We start from the raw sequence: 16,587 nt of genomic DNA, 5'->3' as shown, positions 1-16,587 counted from the left end.
CAGCCATGATCATATTGAATGGCGGTGCAGGCTCGAAGGGCCGAATGGCCTACTCCTGCACCAATTTTCTATGTTTCTTTGAGTTCGACATTGATGTGTTCGACACTGCACCAATATTTCCTCTTCCCCAAAAGTCTGGCTAATATTGGGAGAAGGACACACAATTGACTGCAGAAGCTGGAATCTGTAGTAGAAAGGGAAAGCTTCTGGAGGTACTCGGGCAGCATCTGTGAAGGGAATTAATAGTCAGTGTTTTGGGTAAAGACCCATGAGCATCGACTGTCCACTTCCTTTCTCTGAAGCTTCCTGACCCACTAAGTTCCATCAGCTGTTTTTTATATTTCTAATACTCTTATTATTTTGCTAATTTTCTCAAACCTTTTTTCTGTTAAGGATTTTTCTTTAAAGGTTATGGGGATTCTTTTTAATTCTTATAACAAAATACAGCTTGTTTCAAATTGAGATTGAGAATAAATCCATGGATAGAGCTTGGAAGGAAATCACTGATAGGATTGTATGTTTCTCAGACTGTAGGTAACAACGAACAAACTAAAAATACCAAATTGCATTAGGCAGTGTACGCTGAGCACTGTTTGAAAATATTCAAGTACCTTCAAACTCCTTGGTTATTCGGGCAAATTCTTTTGCAGTTTGCTTTTAGTTGTGTTCACAATGTCAGTGCTAATTAAAAGTAATCCATTCGAGTGAACACGAAGGAAAAAAACTAGGAACTTCAGATACTGGTTGCCAAAAAACTCAGCAGGTGAGACAGCATTTCTGAAGAACATGGTTGGATGTTGTTCTGGGTTGAGACCCTTCTTCAGGCTAATTGTAAAGGGGGAGAAAGAACACTGAGAGGAGAAGCAGGGAAAAACCCTGGCAGATAAAAAGTTGATACAGAGTTGGGTGGGTTTGATATGCAGATGGTTGGACAAAGGCTAGAGAGGAAACGCCAGAAGGTGTGAGACAAAAGGATTGGAGATTGGGAAAGATTGTGAAGCTGGAGGAAGGAATGCAGGTGGAGGGGGGGGGGGGGGGGGAAGAGTGGGGTAGATGCGAGTCCAGAGAGAGGTATGGGGGAGGGGATGGTTTGCAGTTGGCTACAATTGGGGGAATTCAATGGTCATGCTACTCAAGCAATGCTGTCGGGCCTGCTGAGTTACTTCAGCGCTTTGCGTCATTTTTTGTCAACCAGTAACTGAAGTTCCTAATTTTTTCTTCGTGTTCACTTGAACGGATTACTATTAATTAGTAATGACGTTGTGAACACAACTGAAAGCAAACTGTAAAAAAAAAATGTGCCTGAATACCCTGAGAGTTTGAAGGTGCTTGGAACGTGAATATTTTCAAATAGTGTTCAGTGTACAGAGATGCTTTTCCTCCAGTTTGCACGAGGAGGATTTGGCTAACGTTGGATTTGCCCATCCTAAAAGAAAGCAAATGTTTTGCTTGAAATCAAAATTCAATTTGTGTTGGATTTCTAAATGTTGGATGATTCCTTGAGAAATCTGGAATGTCACTTGAATAATGAGGGGAATTCTAGACTGGTATTAAACAAATTATTATTTTTATACATCTGTGTGTGTTCTGGAAATGTCAAAATGGCACCTATGATTATTTCTTAACATGGACTGGTAGGATTAGAACTTGTGGTTGACCTGAACAAACAATGCCCATCTGGTCTTGCTCAAGAGCAGGTGTTGAAGGTTTTGTATTTCACTTCAGGGAAGGGAAATTACAGAAATACAGATGAGTTTGTTAACAGCAGCTTGAGAGCAGCCTGCCCAGCTTTCTGAACAAGATTACTGTGGCTATAAATCTCCAAAGGAGAAGGCAAATTGCACATGGGAAATGTGTACAAGAGAAGAGCGAATAGAAGTATTTCTAATTATTAAAAATTTACTTAGATTTTGTCATTATTTATTATTAGTCAATTTTGTATTTTACGGCATTTTTAAAACTTGTAGAAAATATTTAGTTATTAAAGTGAACATTCTGATTCAGTAGTGTTCTAGAGACTCAGGATCAGTTCCTGTGGATTGGAGGGTAGCTAATGTTATCCCACTTTTGCAGAAAGGCGGGAGAGAGAATACAAGGAATTATAGACCAGTTAGCCTGATATCGGTGGTGGGGAAGATGCTGGAGTCAATTATAAAATATGAGATAGCCAAACATTTGGATAGCAGTAACAGGATCGGTCCGAGTCAGCATGGATTTACGAAGGGGAAATCATGCTTGACTAATCTTTTGGAGTTTTTTGAAGATGAAACTAGGAAAATGGACAAGGGAGAGTCAGTGGATGTAGTGTACCTGGACTTTCAGAAAGCATTTGGTAAGGTCCCACGTAGGAGATTAGTGGACAAAATTAGGGCACATGGTATTGGGGGTAGAGTGCTGACATGGATAGAGAAGTGGTTGGCAGACAGGAAACAAAGAGTAGGGATTAACGGGTCCCTTTCAGAATGGCAGGCAGTAACTAGTGGGGTACCGCAAGGCTCGGTGCTGGGACCGCAGCTATTTACAATATACATCAATGATTTGGATGAAGGGATTCAAAGTAACATTAGCAAATTTGCCGATGAGACAAAGCTGGGTGGCAGTGTGAACTGTGAGGAGGATGCTATGAGAGTGCAGAGTGACTTGGACAGATTGGGGGAGTGGGATGGCAGATGAAGTTTAATGCGGATAAATGTGAGGTTATCCACTTTGGTAGCAAACACATGAAGGCAGATTATTATCTAAATGGCGTCAAGTTGGGAAAAGGGGAAGTCCAACGGGATCTGGGGGTCCTTGTTCATCAGTCTATGAAAGTAAGCAGCAGGCAATGAAGAAAGCGAATGGCATATTGGCCTTTATAACAAGAGGAATCGAATATGGGAGCAAAGAGGTCCTTCTGCAGTTGTAGAGAGCCCTTGTGAGACCACACCTGGAGTATTGTGTGCAGTTTTGGTCCCCTAATTTGAGGAAGAACATTGAGGGAGTGCAGTGTAGGTTTAAAAGTTTAATTCCCGGGATGGCAGGACTGTCATATGCTGACAGAATGGAGCAGCTGGGCTTGTACACTCTAGAGTTTAGATGGATGAGAGGGTATCTCATTGAAACATTTAAGATTGTTAAGGGTTTGGACACGCTAGAGACAGGAAACATGTTCCCGATGTTGGTGGAGTCCAGAACCAGGGGCCACAGTTTAAGAATAAGGAGTAAGCCATTTAGAACGGAGACGAGAAAACACTTTTTTTCTCACAGAGAGTGGTGAGTCTGTGGAATTCTCTGCCTCAGAGGGTGGTGGAAGCAGGTTCTCTGGATGCTTTCAAGAGAGAGCTAGATAGGGCTCTTAAAAATAGCGGAGTCAGGGGATATGGGGAGAAGGCAGGAACGGGGTACTGATTGGGGATGATCAGCCATGATCACATTGAATGGCGGTGCTGGCTCGAAGGGCCGAATGGCCTACTCCTGCACCTATTGTCTATTGTCCATTATGTTAACAATACGTTGCAGAGAATTGTGGACGCAGCCCAGACCATCACACAAACCAACCTCCCTTCAATTGTATTCATTTGCAGCTCACACTGCCTTGGCAAGGCTACCAGCACAATCAAGGATGAGTCTTACTCGTGTCCCTCCCTCTTCTGCCCTATCCCATCAGGCAAATGATATATAAGTGTGAAAACACACACCCAGCTTCGTTGACGGGTTTCCCCAGCTGTTATCAGACAACAGAACGGATATCAACTAGAGAGCAGTCCTGAGCTACTATCGACCTTATTGGAAACCCTCGGACATTCTGTAATCGGACTTTACTAGACTTTATCTTGCTCTAAATATTATTCCCTTTATTCTGTATCTGTACCCGTGGCTGTACGTGTGGATGGCTCGATTGTAATCATGTATTGTCTTTCTGCTGACTGGTTAGCACGTAACAAAAGCTTTTCACTGCACCTCGGTACACATGACAATAAACGCAACTAAGTGACTTTATGCTACTGGTCACATCTAGATTAAGTCTTTGCTAAATTGTAAAGCAAAAGTTGATTGGGCACCTGAAGACGTGGGTTGATAGTCTAATTGGCCACTGTAAATTGCTCCTCGTAGGTGTGTGATAAAATCCGAAGGGAATATGGAGAGAATCAATGAGATTATCGTAGGATTAAATGTAATGTATGCATGGTCCGCGTGGATTTGGTGGGAAGAATTATTGACACTCTGACTGTTTAAAACATTTTTGTATGAAAGTTGTGAACTCCAAATGAAGTGCTACAATTTAAGGGCACTGCAGCTTCAGAATGAAGCCCAAACAAAGATGATGTGGAAAATATACTACTAAGATGAGTTTTTTTTATCCTCAAAGTGTGGATTCTGCTGCAGAAAGCCCACCCATCTTGAAGAGAGTGGCTACCCCCCCATCAAAAGTGATTGCTTCACAGGGAGATGGTAAGTATATGTAGTTTAAAGTCTGAATGGTACAGTTTAACTACAGTTTCAGTTTGCAGACCCCCTAGTGATGAGATGAGACTAAAGTATGTAATTGCTGGAACCTATGCTTGCCTCTTATAAATTAAATGTTTGAATTAAACGCAGGTTTTAAGGGGTTTGTAATTTCAAAAAATTATTTGCATAAATATAGAAGGTTTTTCTGGAAATGCCAAAATAGTGCCCATGATTATTTCCTTAATTTCACATTAATATTAAAAACCTGTATTCAAACATTCTCCGGTTTTCAAGCAACTTTATAAGATCGGAACTGATCAAAATATTCCGTTCCATGTTGGGTTAATACAAAGCAGAACCTTTATAACTTTATTGTCATGACCTTTATTATCAAATAAGTAACTGCTATGATGTTCAAACTTAAAAGATCGTGTTTTACGTAGCCAGTTGCTGACTGGATTGTCCAATAAAAATATGTACAACACTTTTTTAATTTGCTTGTGGAAGTTAAGCAAAAAGTTAAGCTGATGTGCCATTGATTTTAAAACTAGAATAGTAACTAGACCAAGAACTATCCTACATTTGATTTGGAACAACTGGGGTCATGGTTTTTCTGTGATCTTTTCCTCTTTGCGAAGACAGACAGAAACTCACAAAGTTTGTTTCCAACACTGTTTTTAATTTAAATGTTGTGGAAAGTAATTAAGTAACCACAATTCAGACCTAAATAATACACCATAGAAATTGATCGAGGTTGTGTGAAATGGTTACCATCTGAGAAACAGTTTGTGTTCATTCTAGTGCAATTTAACATGTAGGCTCCATTACACAGTATTCTTTTTAATGTCTGTTTTATTCCCTCCTTATAGGCTTAATTTAAGATGTAAATGGTCTTCTCAAATTCAAAATCCTATTTTGCACTAACATTTAAATGCCTAAATCCTTAATACTTCCATAAGCATCTGCTCAAAGTGAGTTTAGGAACCATTTAAAAAGAATGGATTTAATAATTTGAAGGAAGTTAAGCATGACAGTCTAAAAATACAACAGTCTGCAGTTCCAAAGCACTGCCTTCACAACATTATATTTATACTGTGTTTATTCATTATGCATTAGTTATTTAACACTTAGCACTTTTATGTCAAATTACTTTTATCAGACTTCATTTAATTTCTATTACTTCCGCTCAGTGTAGTATATTTAGCCTATTGAGTCAATCTGTTTATTTAAAGCTGCTTTTTGTTTATTTGCCTCATTTGATTTTAATTATCTTGTTTAATCTATTATGTGTTGAAGATTAATTAGAACGTTAGAACTTTTATTACTCATGCTCTGACTACTTCCCAGTAAGTTCAATTTGGTCACTGATTTAGTTTTCCCTTCTATGAAACGAGGCAAATGTGCAGTATTCATCAGTACTATTGGTAACTAATTCAGTGTAGACATAATTGAGTGACTCAGCTCGTTCTCCCTTGTGATGAATAAACCTGCAAACCAATGTTCAAACAGCAGTCTGCAACCTATTTGAAAAGGTTGGTCTCAATTGCTGCCAAACCTCAGCTTTGCCTTCGGGAAGTTGAGTGGGTCCCACCAGAGAAGGATATGCATCCCCTGTGTCAGGCACCTCTTGTGTGTGAAATTCTCAGTTATTTGTTTGTCAAATCTACTAGTTTTTGAAGCTTTTGAAATTTGTCAAACACCTGGTTGCTCAGAAAAAAATGCATCTTATGATTAAGCAAGCTCACTGTATTTTGAAAGATCATAATGTCAAACATTGTTTTTTAAATAATTTCAGAAAGACTAAAATATGATGATTCACAGTTTTAATCAATTGAATTTTATTGTAGGCTAAATTAACAGCGTGAAATGTAACTAAGAGCATCATGGCATATGACCTACAAAATTTAATGCCCACAGAATGTAGATTAACCCTGATTAATTCGTGCCATTTATAACCTTCACCACACATATGTGCATGCCACTCTTCACATGGTATTACGGTACTAGACAAAGACTCGCTCGCTCTCTCTCTCTCTCTCTCTCTCTCTCTGTCTCTCTCGCCAGCGAAGCCAGACGCGAGCAGTTAACTGTTTGAATGTTCCTGTTTGCTTAATGGAATAAAGATTGATTTAACCATGTGTGGATTCTTATGGATCACTGATAAACGTGGTGTCAGTCTCAAATCACGTCTCCAACTATTTTGCCTGAATTTATTTTAGTTTTTTTTTACATCGAATCATGGAAAGTTCCTTACACAGAATACAATACAATTTAACTTCCTTGGTCACTATAGATTGCTCTCAAAGCATTATGCTAACTGTCCTTGTATCAGATTCTAATACATGGGATGTATTTTGATTTATTTTCAGTCAGGTTCACTGCAATGTGTAAGAAGGAACAGCAAATGCTAGTTTAAACCTAAGAGAGACACAAAAAGCTGGAGTAACTCAGCGGGACAGGCAGCATCTCTGGAGAGAAGGAATGCATCTGAATTCTTCTGAAGAAGGGTCTCGACCCAAAACGTCATCCATTCCTTTTCTCCAGAGATGCTGCTTGTCCCTCCAGCTTTTTGTGTCTATCTCGGGTTTACTGCAGAATTGCTCTTGTTTTTAATATTGTTAGCCGGAACATTGAATTGCTGTCGCTCCATGTTGTTGCTAATTTTGCTCATGTCTGTGCATCACTTTGACTATTGTTGTCACTTTACTTTATCATGCTGTACTGTTCTTTCTTTGTTTTCTGATGTCCACTCTAGCACAGTGCAGGGAGGAGGCTCCTCCGCCTCGACCTCCCTCTCTCCCGAAGAAAGGTACAGTTATTATCTCACTGCCGCTTCTAATGCACCAGTAATACTTCATTCGATATGCCTTTAGTTCCTGATTAAAATGTTCCAGTCAAAGGATTTATGATGCTTTGCATGAAGGAAGCTCACTGCTTTCAAAATGTATCTATTATATTAAAGTATGAATGGGAGACTGAAAAATATTTGAAATTATAACTGTTTTTGAAGAAGAAAGTAATCTCATCAGGACTCTATTTAAATACTCGTTTTAACCGGCCTCTTTATAATGGATTTTGGTTATCGCGGCTGCCGACGTCACCCCTGGTTCACGCCAGCTTTCCAGCCACTTGCAGCCCAGCTGCCCATGTCACCCCCAGCCTACACAGCACCCTCATCCATTTCAAGTCCGCCACCACTGCCGACCCTTACCTTTCCGATTCAAGAACTTGTCAATCTCTGCCTTAAAAATACCCAGTGTCTTGTCCCCCACTGCCAGCTGTGGCAATGAATTCCACAGATTCACCACCCTCTGGCTAAATACATTCTTCCTCATCTCCATTCTGAAGGTACGTCATTTTATTCTGAGGCCACCCCCCTCTGGTTCAAGACTCTCGCATTGCTAGAAATACTTTTTTCTCTCTCACCTTAAACCTTCTAAGTCTTGATTCCACAAACCTGGGAAAAAGACTGCATTCACTCTATCTCTGCCTCTCATGATTTCACACTCTATCAGATCACCTCCCAGTCTCCTATGTTCCTTGGAATAAAGTCTTAGCCTGCCCAACCTCTCCCTATAAGTCGTCTGTTGAGCCCGGGCATTTATTGAGTGGACACGTTCTTTGTAATCTGGATAGGTGGAATCTTTGTCCAAGACATGAATATAATTCACAGCGCCATTTAGTTTCCAAGTGCTCACTGTTTAAAATTAAAATTACAAAAATATGTCCCGATTTAAAGCTCTTGGAATTTTAATATAAAAATAAATAAATTTGCTTGCAGATTTTATGTTTGCAAGATTTTAAAACAAAATTATTTGTGAAGAAAATGGAATGAATTAGATTTGAATCTTGTACCACTAGCTGAAGACTTGAAGGTTTAGTTACAATGTCATCCTTAACCTTTGAAACATTTTTTTCATAAAAAGCTGAAAATGCTTTTTTGAAAAAACGCTTCCCTCCCTTCTGTCACCAATTTTAATTATGATCAATCCAGTTTCTGGGTATTTTGGCATGAGTCTCCCTCTTCTGAAACTCTTTCCATGTTTGCAGACAGACACTAGAATTGCCAATAGTCCTTATCTGAATAGTCATATTGAATCTTGGTCACGAGTTCTTTGAAGGCAATTCGACAATATAAACCATTGCAACTAGCTCATCCTGCAACCTTGTGCTCATGCAGGTAGGGTTTCAGATGTGAATACTAGTTTTCTATTTCCTAAACTAGCACATGCCCTACATTAGCGATTGAACTTGTTGTCCCCTGTCTGACTGTCAAGTATAAATACAGCTTTTCCAACATTTGATTTAGAACGTCAGATTTACTTTTAACCACTGTTATTTAATTTCCCTCTTTCCCATTTCCAACTCTACTCTGACTTCCAATCATAAGCTCAAAGATACCGCAGTTAAATGCTGTATCACCACAAGTCCATTGGCAGACAAAGGGCAGGACAACAGAAATCATTTGATTCTTGTTGACAATACAAATGTAAGCCATTTCTGCTTGATGTGTTGCGTGGATCTTGTTATACAATCAAAGCATGATGTTCTTCATTCAGATTCCAACTTGAGGGTGCCTTGCGCTTCAGATATGTTCTCTGCTGCTTCTTGTGGAGAAGGTAACGGGAAACCTTTGTGAAAAATAAAACATCTCTAAGCTTGTGCAATATTCGGTGTGTGTGGTTTTAAATGCTATGGTACTGATTCACTCTAGATATATATTGTGTGGTGGATGAAACACCCTGGCTATTCTTCCAGAGCTCATCATACAACATGGTGAATAACGCTGCAAATATAATTGAATTCAGAACTAAGTACCAAATCAGCTTATCTCATTAGATGGCAGAATGATTTGGAATTTTCAAAATATACTCATAACTAATTAGTTCAGTCTGCTTAATTATGCATAGTGAGAATAATGCATTTGCATGAAATCTGCCACATTTAATTTATGAATTTTATATCTTCTCATGCTTTTAAAACGTTGCTCATGCATTCCGAAACATTTCAACCCAGTGATTGTGAAGAATGTTGTGCATAATGGTGACGCCACAGTGGAGTTGGCCAGCTTTAACTCCCAAGGAGAATACAGCGTTACTCATTTCTGCAGTATTATGCACAGATTTCTAAAGCGCTTGCCCAGTTGCCACATTTATATTTGTTATTTGATGGTACATTGGGCTCGTGTTCAGACAGCCAATAATACAGATGCAGCAATGTCTAATTTTGAAGTTGAGATTTTTATTTTGCCATTTGTTAAAGGCGTAATGCTTATCTCAATGTAACTCTGCTCACCTAGATTTCCTTGAAAGACTGATTTAATAATGACTTTAGCCAATCATCTAGTATCTTTTGGAAAATTAGAACAGATAATTCTGTTATAGCACCTCAGTAGCATTCCAAAAAAAACTCATATTATTTTTTAAAAAGTTACACATTTCTTTTTCCCCCTTGTTTATTTTTGTTAGGGGAAGCCAAAAATACTAAAGGCTATATGTTGCACTGTTTAATAGATATCATTGCACATGTGTCAATAGAGGCAATGGCTTGTCAATTTCAAAGGCCACCAATGGTTAAAATAACACACATGCTCTTAAGAGACAATGATGTCTGATTACTGCAGGGAAGTTACGTGGAACTTTTTTTAAACTAAAATTTATTTATTTTTTCAAATTCTAGCAATTAAATCCCAATACTTTACAGGGAACCAGGAGAATTAAATTCATATTAATACCAGTTTCATTTTCAAATGTGTGTGGTGAGGTTGCCTTTATTAGTTGTGATTATATAGTGTGAGAAGGACCAAACTCTGATACTGTCATGTATTTAACACTTCAGTTCTTAATTTAAGATGATGCTGGGAAACATGGAGGTTAATGTCCTACGAAATTGCAAAATATTTTGATTGGGCTTTTTAAAATTATATCCATTTAAATTATGTTAACTTTGGAGAATTACAGGTAACTTGCAGAACCAACGGAAAAATAGTAAATTGCGTAATAAGGTGGTTTTATTTATGTTAGTTTAATTCTCTTGTTAAAGTAAAAACCATCACTTTCAAGTCCTTAGTTTTACCTCCCTGTCGAATTATTCCAGTACTTGTTCCTCCTTTCAATGCAAGTTTTAATGTGCACGTTCACACTCTTTATTCATGCTGTTTTCCTTTTTTTGTACAGAATTTGTTGCTATGTACACATATGAAAGTAATGAACCTGGAGATTTAACGTATCAGCAAGGAGATGTGATTCTTGTGACAAAGAAAGATGGTGATTGGTGGTCGGGTGTTGTCGGGGAAAAAGTGGGTGTCTTCCCGTCTAACTACGTCAAACCAAAGGATTCTGAGGTGAATCATTTACATTGACTCCATTTCCTTCCCTTCTGTACCTCTTCCCTTCAATTCCCCTTATTAACAGTGGAGAAAATCAGTTTGTGTATTAGGTGTAGGCTGTTTTGACAAACCTACCATTAATTATCAATTCCCCGATTGTCCCAGAGAGGGTGGTCATAAACTTCACCTTGAACTACTGCAGTCCATGTGGCAGAAGTACACCAAATGCATAAGCATGCGTGCATTTTGTCAGAAGAATGGAGTGAAAGTGTCCTCACAAGCTAGTTCCTTTTGTGTTTAGATGGTAGATTCACAAGTTCGGGATTTGCTGAAGAGCATACGTCAGCTGCCTGGGACACAATAACTGCCAAGAGTCGTGGCAGAAGGCGTGTGAATTTATCTCGGGGCGGCGCAGTTGCGCAGCGGCATAGTTGCTGCCTTACAGCGCCAGAGACCTGGGTCTGATCGTGACTACGGAGTTGGGACATTCTCCCAGTGACCGCGTGGGTTTTCATTGGGTGGTCTGGTTTCCTCCCACACTCCAAAGATGAACAGGTTTGTAGGTTAATTCGCTTTGGTAAAATTGCAAATTGTCCCCAGTGTGTAGGGTAGTGCTAGTGTACGCGGTGATTGCTGGTCGGCACTAACTTGGTGGGCTGAGGGACCTGTTTCCATGCTGTGTTTCTGATACTAATAATAAAAGTCAGTGCTGGAAAGGAGACAAATGTTCAAATTGAATAATGGGATTCCAGTCAAAAATGCTGCTTGGTCCTGCATGTTGTTGTGTTCTTCAATATTGATGCCTACAACAACATTCAGCAGATTTGAATTGGTTTCTGATGACTAGCTGTCTTTTTGTGGTAGGCATGGCACCAACCAAGAGATGATTTGTTTTAAAATAGAGCCTTCAGTTTAACTATACTCCACAATCTGTCAAACGCTGATTTGATTTCAAGTACAACCACCCTTGACTTGTCTCTGAGATTTGATCCAACATTGAGCCAAGGTTCAATGGTTCTTTTATCGTCATGTGTACAAAACACACAGTGAAATAATTTTTTTGCATATAGGTCAGTGCAATTATTGTGATATATAAAGATAATCCTCGATTAAGTATCCGTGCATGGAAACAGCCCGCTGAGTCCATATACATTAGTCACCAGATTTTGCCGCCATTTTACACAGTCCAAGCTGCAGCTGGACAAAAAGGCCCGTTAATGCAATACACAGCGAATGGTTCTGGTGGAACCCACACTGAGTGATTACTGATGAGGAAGTGCCAATTGAGAATGCTGTTAATGGTGGTTTAGTTCTCAAGCACCAGATTGTATCATTGCAGTTCAGTTACTGTTGGACACAAATTTGGCTCTAATTTATGTGTGGTTATCTCTTTACCATGAGCTGGTACATGATCATGGGGATTGTTGGATAAGGCTGAGGTGACAATTCCAGTTGGAGATGATTGTTTTCAGTTCATTCTTGTTTTTTTTAATTTATTCAATCTAATTTAAGTTTTGCTCATCACGCTGTTCTGATGACATGGTGTTCAGTCACTGAAGGGATGTAATAGCTTTTCTCTAATTTTAACAAATCTGGAATATTTATGGAGGTGTTCATGCTCTCCTCCTAAGCTTCAGTTAGTCAGAATTATCTATCACTATCACAATGGATCTTTTTTTCTCCTCTGTTTTAGTATTTGGAATATTCTCTAAACTATTGGAATACAAGTGGAAACAAACTATTTCTAAAATATTCTTATTTGAATTGAGCTGTCAATATGCTCTTGAAAAAATTGTAATTCATTTCAAATTGTCTCTGCTGAAATGATATAAAAATTGTTTCCAATAGTCCTCTCCAATTCATGAAGCAGTTTTGAATGTCTCACTGTGACATTTAAGGGTAAGAAATTAATGATCCTACTTTAAATATTTTAAAAGTGTGCTCTTCACACAGGGACCTGGACAAATGGGAAAAGGAGGAAGCCTTGGAAGGAAACCAGGTAGGTCTATTGGCATCTCCCATCATATTAATAAACTGGTCACCAATATTTTTCTGAAGAAGGATCTCGATCTGAAACATCACCCATTCCTTCTCTCCGGTGATGCTGCGTGTCCCACTGAGTTACTCCAGCTTTTCGTGTCTATCTTGGGTTTAAAACAGCATCAATTCCTTCCTGCACAATATTTTTTAGATGCTTGAATGACCAGAATAAAGAGAAAAACACAAGGATTTCTTATTGTTTACCTCGTGGGACATTTTTAGCGATTGTTAAACTTTTGAACGGTTATCTGTGAAGGTTAATTAAAATAGTTTGCATGAGGTGGAGGATGAATGAATGTGAAGAAAGATGAAAAAATAATTAAAGCCCGTTTAGTTTATTGGGAGAGAAATGAAGACCAGCATTGCTACAGAATGGGGTGTCCGTATAACAGCATAAAATTGTTCGTGAGTCTGTGAAATCTTTGTAGATTCACTGATTATTTTTTTCAGGATGGTGAAGAAGGCTGGTTCACGTGATGGTTACATTGGAACTGCCTCTGAAAAATAAATTCAGCTGTTGTCCATTTCATAATGTAATGTCAGCAAGCACAGATAGTTTCATCATGAGTACAGCTTTAAAATCTAGGCTGCTATCTCAATGAGTAATTTCTTGAGATAAAGGTTGGGGTAGTTGCAGGAGTAGTTGATACTGAGTTATTCCAGTGCCTATTGGCTAGATTACTGCAAGAAAATAATTTGGGATATGGTGTGACAACGTTTGAGTTATGGACTATAGTAAGTTTTGTATCCTCAGCCCTTATGGACTTAAACTTCCCAAAGCTTTTAATCACTGGAAGGTCCTTTGCATCACCAATACAAATTGATTATGGTTATTAGTAGATATATTACTGTAACCTGGGATTACCAGGTGCTTGAAGGCAAAATAGATGGCTTTCCCTCTTTTCTTCTGACATTTTTTGTTCAAGTTAGTTTTTATCACTTGAAGCTATCAGGTTATCTTTGGTACTGCCATGTTGAGTTCTGACCACTTCTAACACACAAGCTAAACTAGTGGTTTGTTAGAAAGCATGTACACGTATTCTTCTATTCTATTACTTCCTTTCTAGTTTTGATAGCGTGCGGTTTTAGCAATGAACTGAGGGAGGGAGGGTTCCCGAGTGGCAGGCTTCTGAGTCTGAGAATTTTTTTTTGATGTTTCTGTGGTCACTAATGATCAAACTAACATTTTCTCTCTCCCGTAAATGGGTGTGCGGTATGAAACTTGTGATTTCTGATTTTTCAAACTCGCTGCATATGACACACTTTTATTGGGAATGGGGAACAGGTTTTCCTGCTATCAATGTTTTGATTAAGTGTGAAATCTTCAAGGCATTTGTTCTTCGCCCAAGCATTGATCTGATGGACCTCTGGTCCTGTCCCTTTTGCAGAAATCGCACAGGTAATTGCTCCTTACACCGCAACAGGAGCCGAACAACTTACACTGGCACCTGGCCAGCTTATTCTCATCCGCAAGAGGAATGCTGGTGGATGGTGGGAAGGAGAACTTCAGGTAGGAAGTTATGTTTGCAGCCTTCTTAATAGAGAGTTCTAGAGCATACAGTGTAGAAATAGCCACTTCGGCCCAACCAACATGTCCCATCTACACCAGCTCCACCTGCTTGCATTTGACCCATATCCCTCTAAACCTATCCTATCCATGTACCTGTCTAAATGTTTCGTAAACATTGCGATGGTACCCGCCTCAACTACCTCCTCTGGCAGCTCGTTCCATGCATCCATCATCCTTTGCGTAAAAAAAAAAAAGAAAAAGTTACCCCTCGCGTTCCTATTTAATCTTTACCCCCCTCACCTTAAACCCATGTCCTCTAGTTCTTGATTTCCACTACTCTGGGCAAGAGACTCTTGTGTGTCAACCCGATCTATTCCTCTCATGATTTTGTACACCTCTGTAAGATCACCCCTCATCCTCGTGCAGGAATAGTCCTAGCCTGCTCAACCTCTCCTATGGTTCAGGCCCCCGAGTCCTGGCAACATCCTCATATATCTTTCCTTTCCAGCTTGAAAACATCTTTCTTATAACGTGTTGCTCAAAACTGAACATAACACTCTAAATGTGGCCTCACCTATGTCTTGTATAACTGCAACATGCAACTGCAACCCCATTCCGAATCCGACCTTTCTGTCCTGGGCCAGAGTGAGCACCTCCGGAAATTGGAGGAGCAGCACCTCATATTGGGCAGTTTGCACCCCAGCGGCATAAACATTGACCTCCAATTTCCGGGAGCCCTTGCTGTCTCCTCCCCTTCTCAGCTCTCCCTCAGCCCTTAGGCTCCTCCTTTACCTTTATCCTCTCATCTCCCCCCCCCCCCCCACCCACATTACATTAGTCTGAAGAAGGGTCCGAAACGTTGCCTATTTCCTTCGCTCCAGAGATGCTGCTGCACCTGCTGAGTTTCTCCAGCATTTTTGTCTACCTGCAACGGATCTCCCAACTTTTATACTCAATACTCTCAACATTAAGTTATGTTAAAAGCTTGACTAATTTAGTAAAATTTACAGGGAAATATGTTTTCTGGGAGAATTGGTCTCTTTGTTATGTGAATTGAGATTGTATGTGGCTGTTACCTTGGTCTACTGGTTGGAGTTTCTATTGTAATTGTGATGTCCATTTAAATGGATGTGTATGTGAAAGACCCAGTTGTCAAATGTCATACCAAGCTACTATGTCGTGCTCTTGTGCAGCTTGTGACATCAACCTCCACCTGGTCCAAGCCTGAAGCTCTCTGCTTTAGAGGTTAATATTCTTCCCAACAGCCATGCTCTTGAACACTACTTACACCAACTGAACTACGAACTGTCTTGAATTGCACTACGCACTTCGGGTGTTTGTTTTGCACTAATTGATTGAACTTTTTTTTGTTTACTGTGTTTATCTATAAGTACAATAAATCCTCGTTTTAACAAACCTCTAGAATGGATTTTGGTTATAGTGGACCAAATCTGTTGTAGACGGAAGATGGACACAAAAAGCTGGAGTAAGCGGGTCAGACAACATTTCTGGAGAAAAGGAAGAGGTGACGTTTCAGGTCGAGACCCTTCTTCAGACTAGAGTTGGAAGAAGGATCTCGACCCGAAGCGTCACCTGTTCCCTTTCTCAAGAGATGCTGTCTGACCAGCTGAGTCACTAAAACTTTTTGTGTCTATCTTCGGTTTAAACCAGCATCTGCAGTACCTGCAGGGGTCACAGTTTAAGGATAAGGGGGAAATCTTTTAGGACCGAGATGAGGAAAACATTTTTCACACAGAGAGTGGTGAATCTCTGGAATTCTCTGCCACAGAAGGTAGTTGAGGCCAGTTCATTGGCTATATTTAAGAGGGAGTTAGATGTGGCCCTTGTGGCTAAAGGGATCGGAGGGTATGGAGAGAAGGCAGGTACAGGATACTGAGTTGGATGATCAGCCATGATCATATTGAATGGCGGTGCAGGCTCGAAGGGCCGAATGGCCTACTCCTGCACCTATTTTCTATGTTTCTATGTACCTTCCTATGTTGTAGACAAAGTCCGTTGTTGCACAGAATGACCATGAGGTGGCTAGAACAAATCGTGTTTTTGAACCATTTTAGCCTGGTTTAGTTTAGAGATACAATGTGGAAACACAGTTCACACTGACCAGCGATCACTTGTACACTAGTTCTATCCTACACACTAGGGACAGTTCACAATGTGTAGGATAGAACTACCACAGTGGCTCTATCTTTCCATCCCACATTGCAAAGACAAAGACATTGTGTCAATGTGGATTTCCCCCGAGCACCCCACCCACCTTGTG

The 16,587-nt window shown here is 39.8% G+C and overlaps 1 protein-coding gene across 8 annotated transcripts in view; it reads left to right on the top strand.

The window, feature by feature from the left end:
- The window catches only part of itsn1 (intersectin 1), a 178,451-nt gene that overhangs the window by 106,035 nt on the left and 55,829 nt on the right, over positions 1-16,587 (top strand). For 7 of the 8 annotated variants that reach the window (XM_033032421.1, XM_033032423.1, XM_033032419.1 and 4 more), the window contains 6 exons: positions 4,349-4,431; positions 7,184-7,237; positions 8,988-9,047; positions 10,605-10,771; positions 12,710-12,755; positions 14,185-14,306. In XM_033032421.1, coding sequence (XP_032888312.1) covers positions 4,349-4,431; positions 7,184-7,237; positions 8,988-9,047; positions 10,605-10,771; positions 12,710-12,755; positions 14,185-14,306 — 532 coding nt within the window. The remainder of the gene's footprint in view (positions 1-4,348; positions 4,432-7,183; positions 7,238-8,987; positions 9,048-10,604; positions 10,772-12,709; positions 12,756-14,184; positions 14,307-16,587) is intronic. The other variant, XM_033032424.1, reaches the window with a different exon arrangement.

This window comes from Amblyraja radiata, chromosome 14 (assembly GCF_010909765.2).
Source record: "Amblyraja radiata isolate CabotCenter1 chromosome 14, sAmbRad1.1.pri, whole genome shotgun sequence".
Lineage (NCBI taxonomy): Eukaryota > Metazoa > Chordata > Chondrichthyes > Rajiformes > Rajidae > Amblyraja > Amblyraja radiata.
The sequence above is the reverse complement of the archived record's forward strand: the minus strand, read 5'-3'. Positions and strand labels throughout refer to the sequence as shown.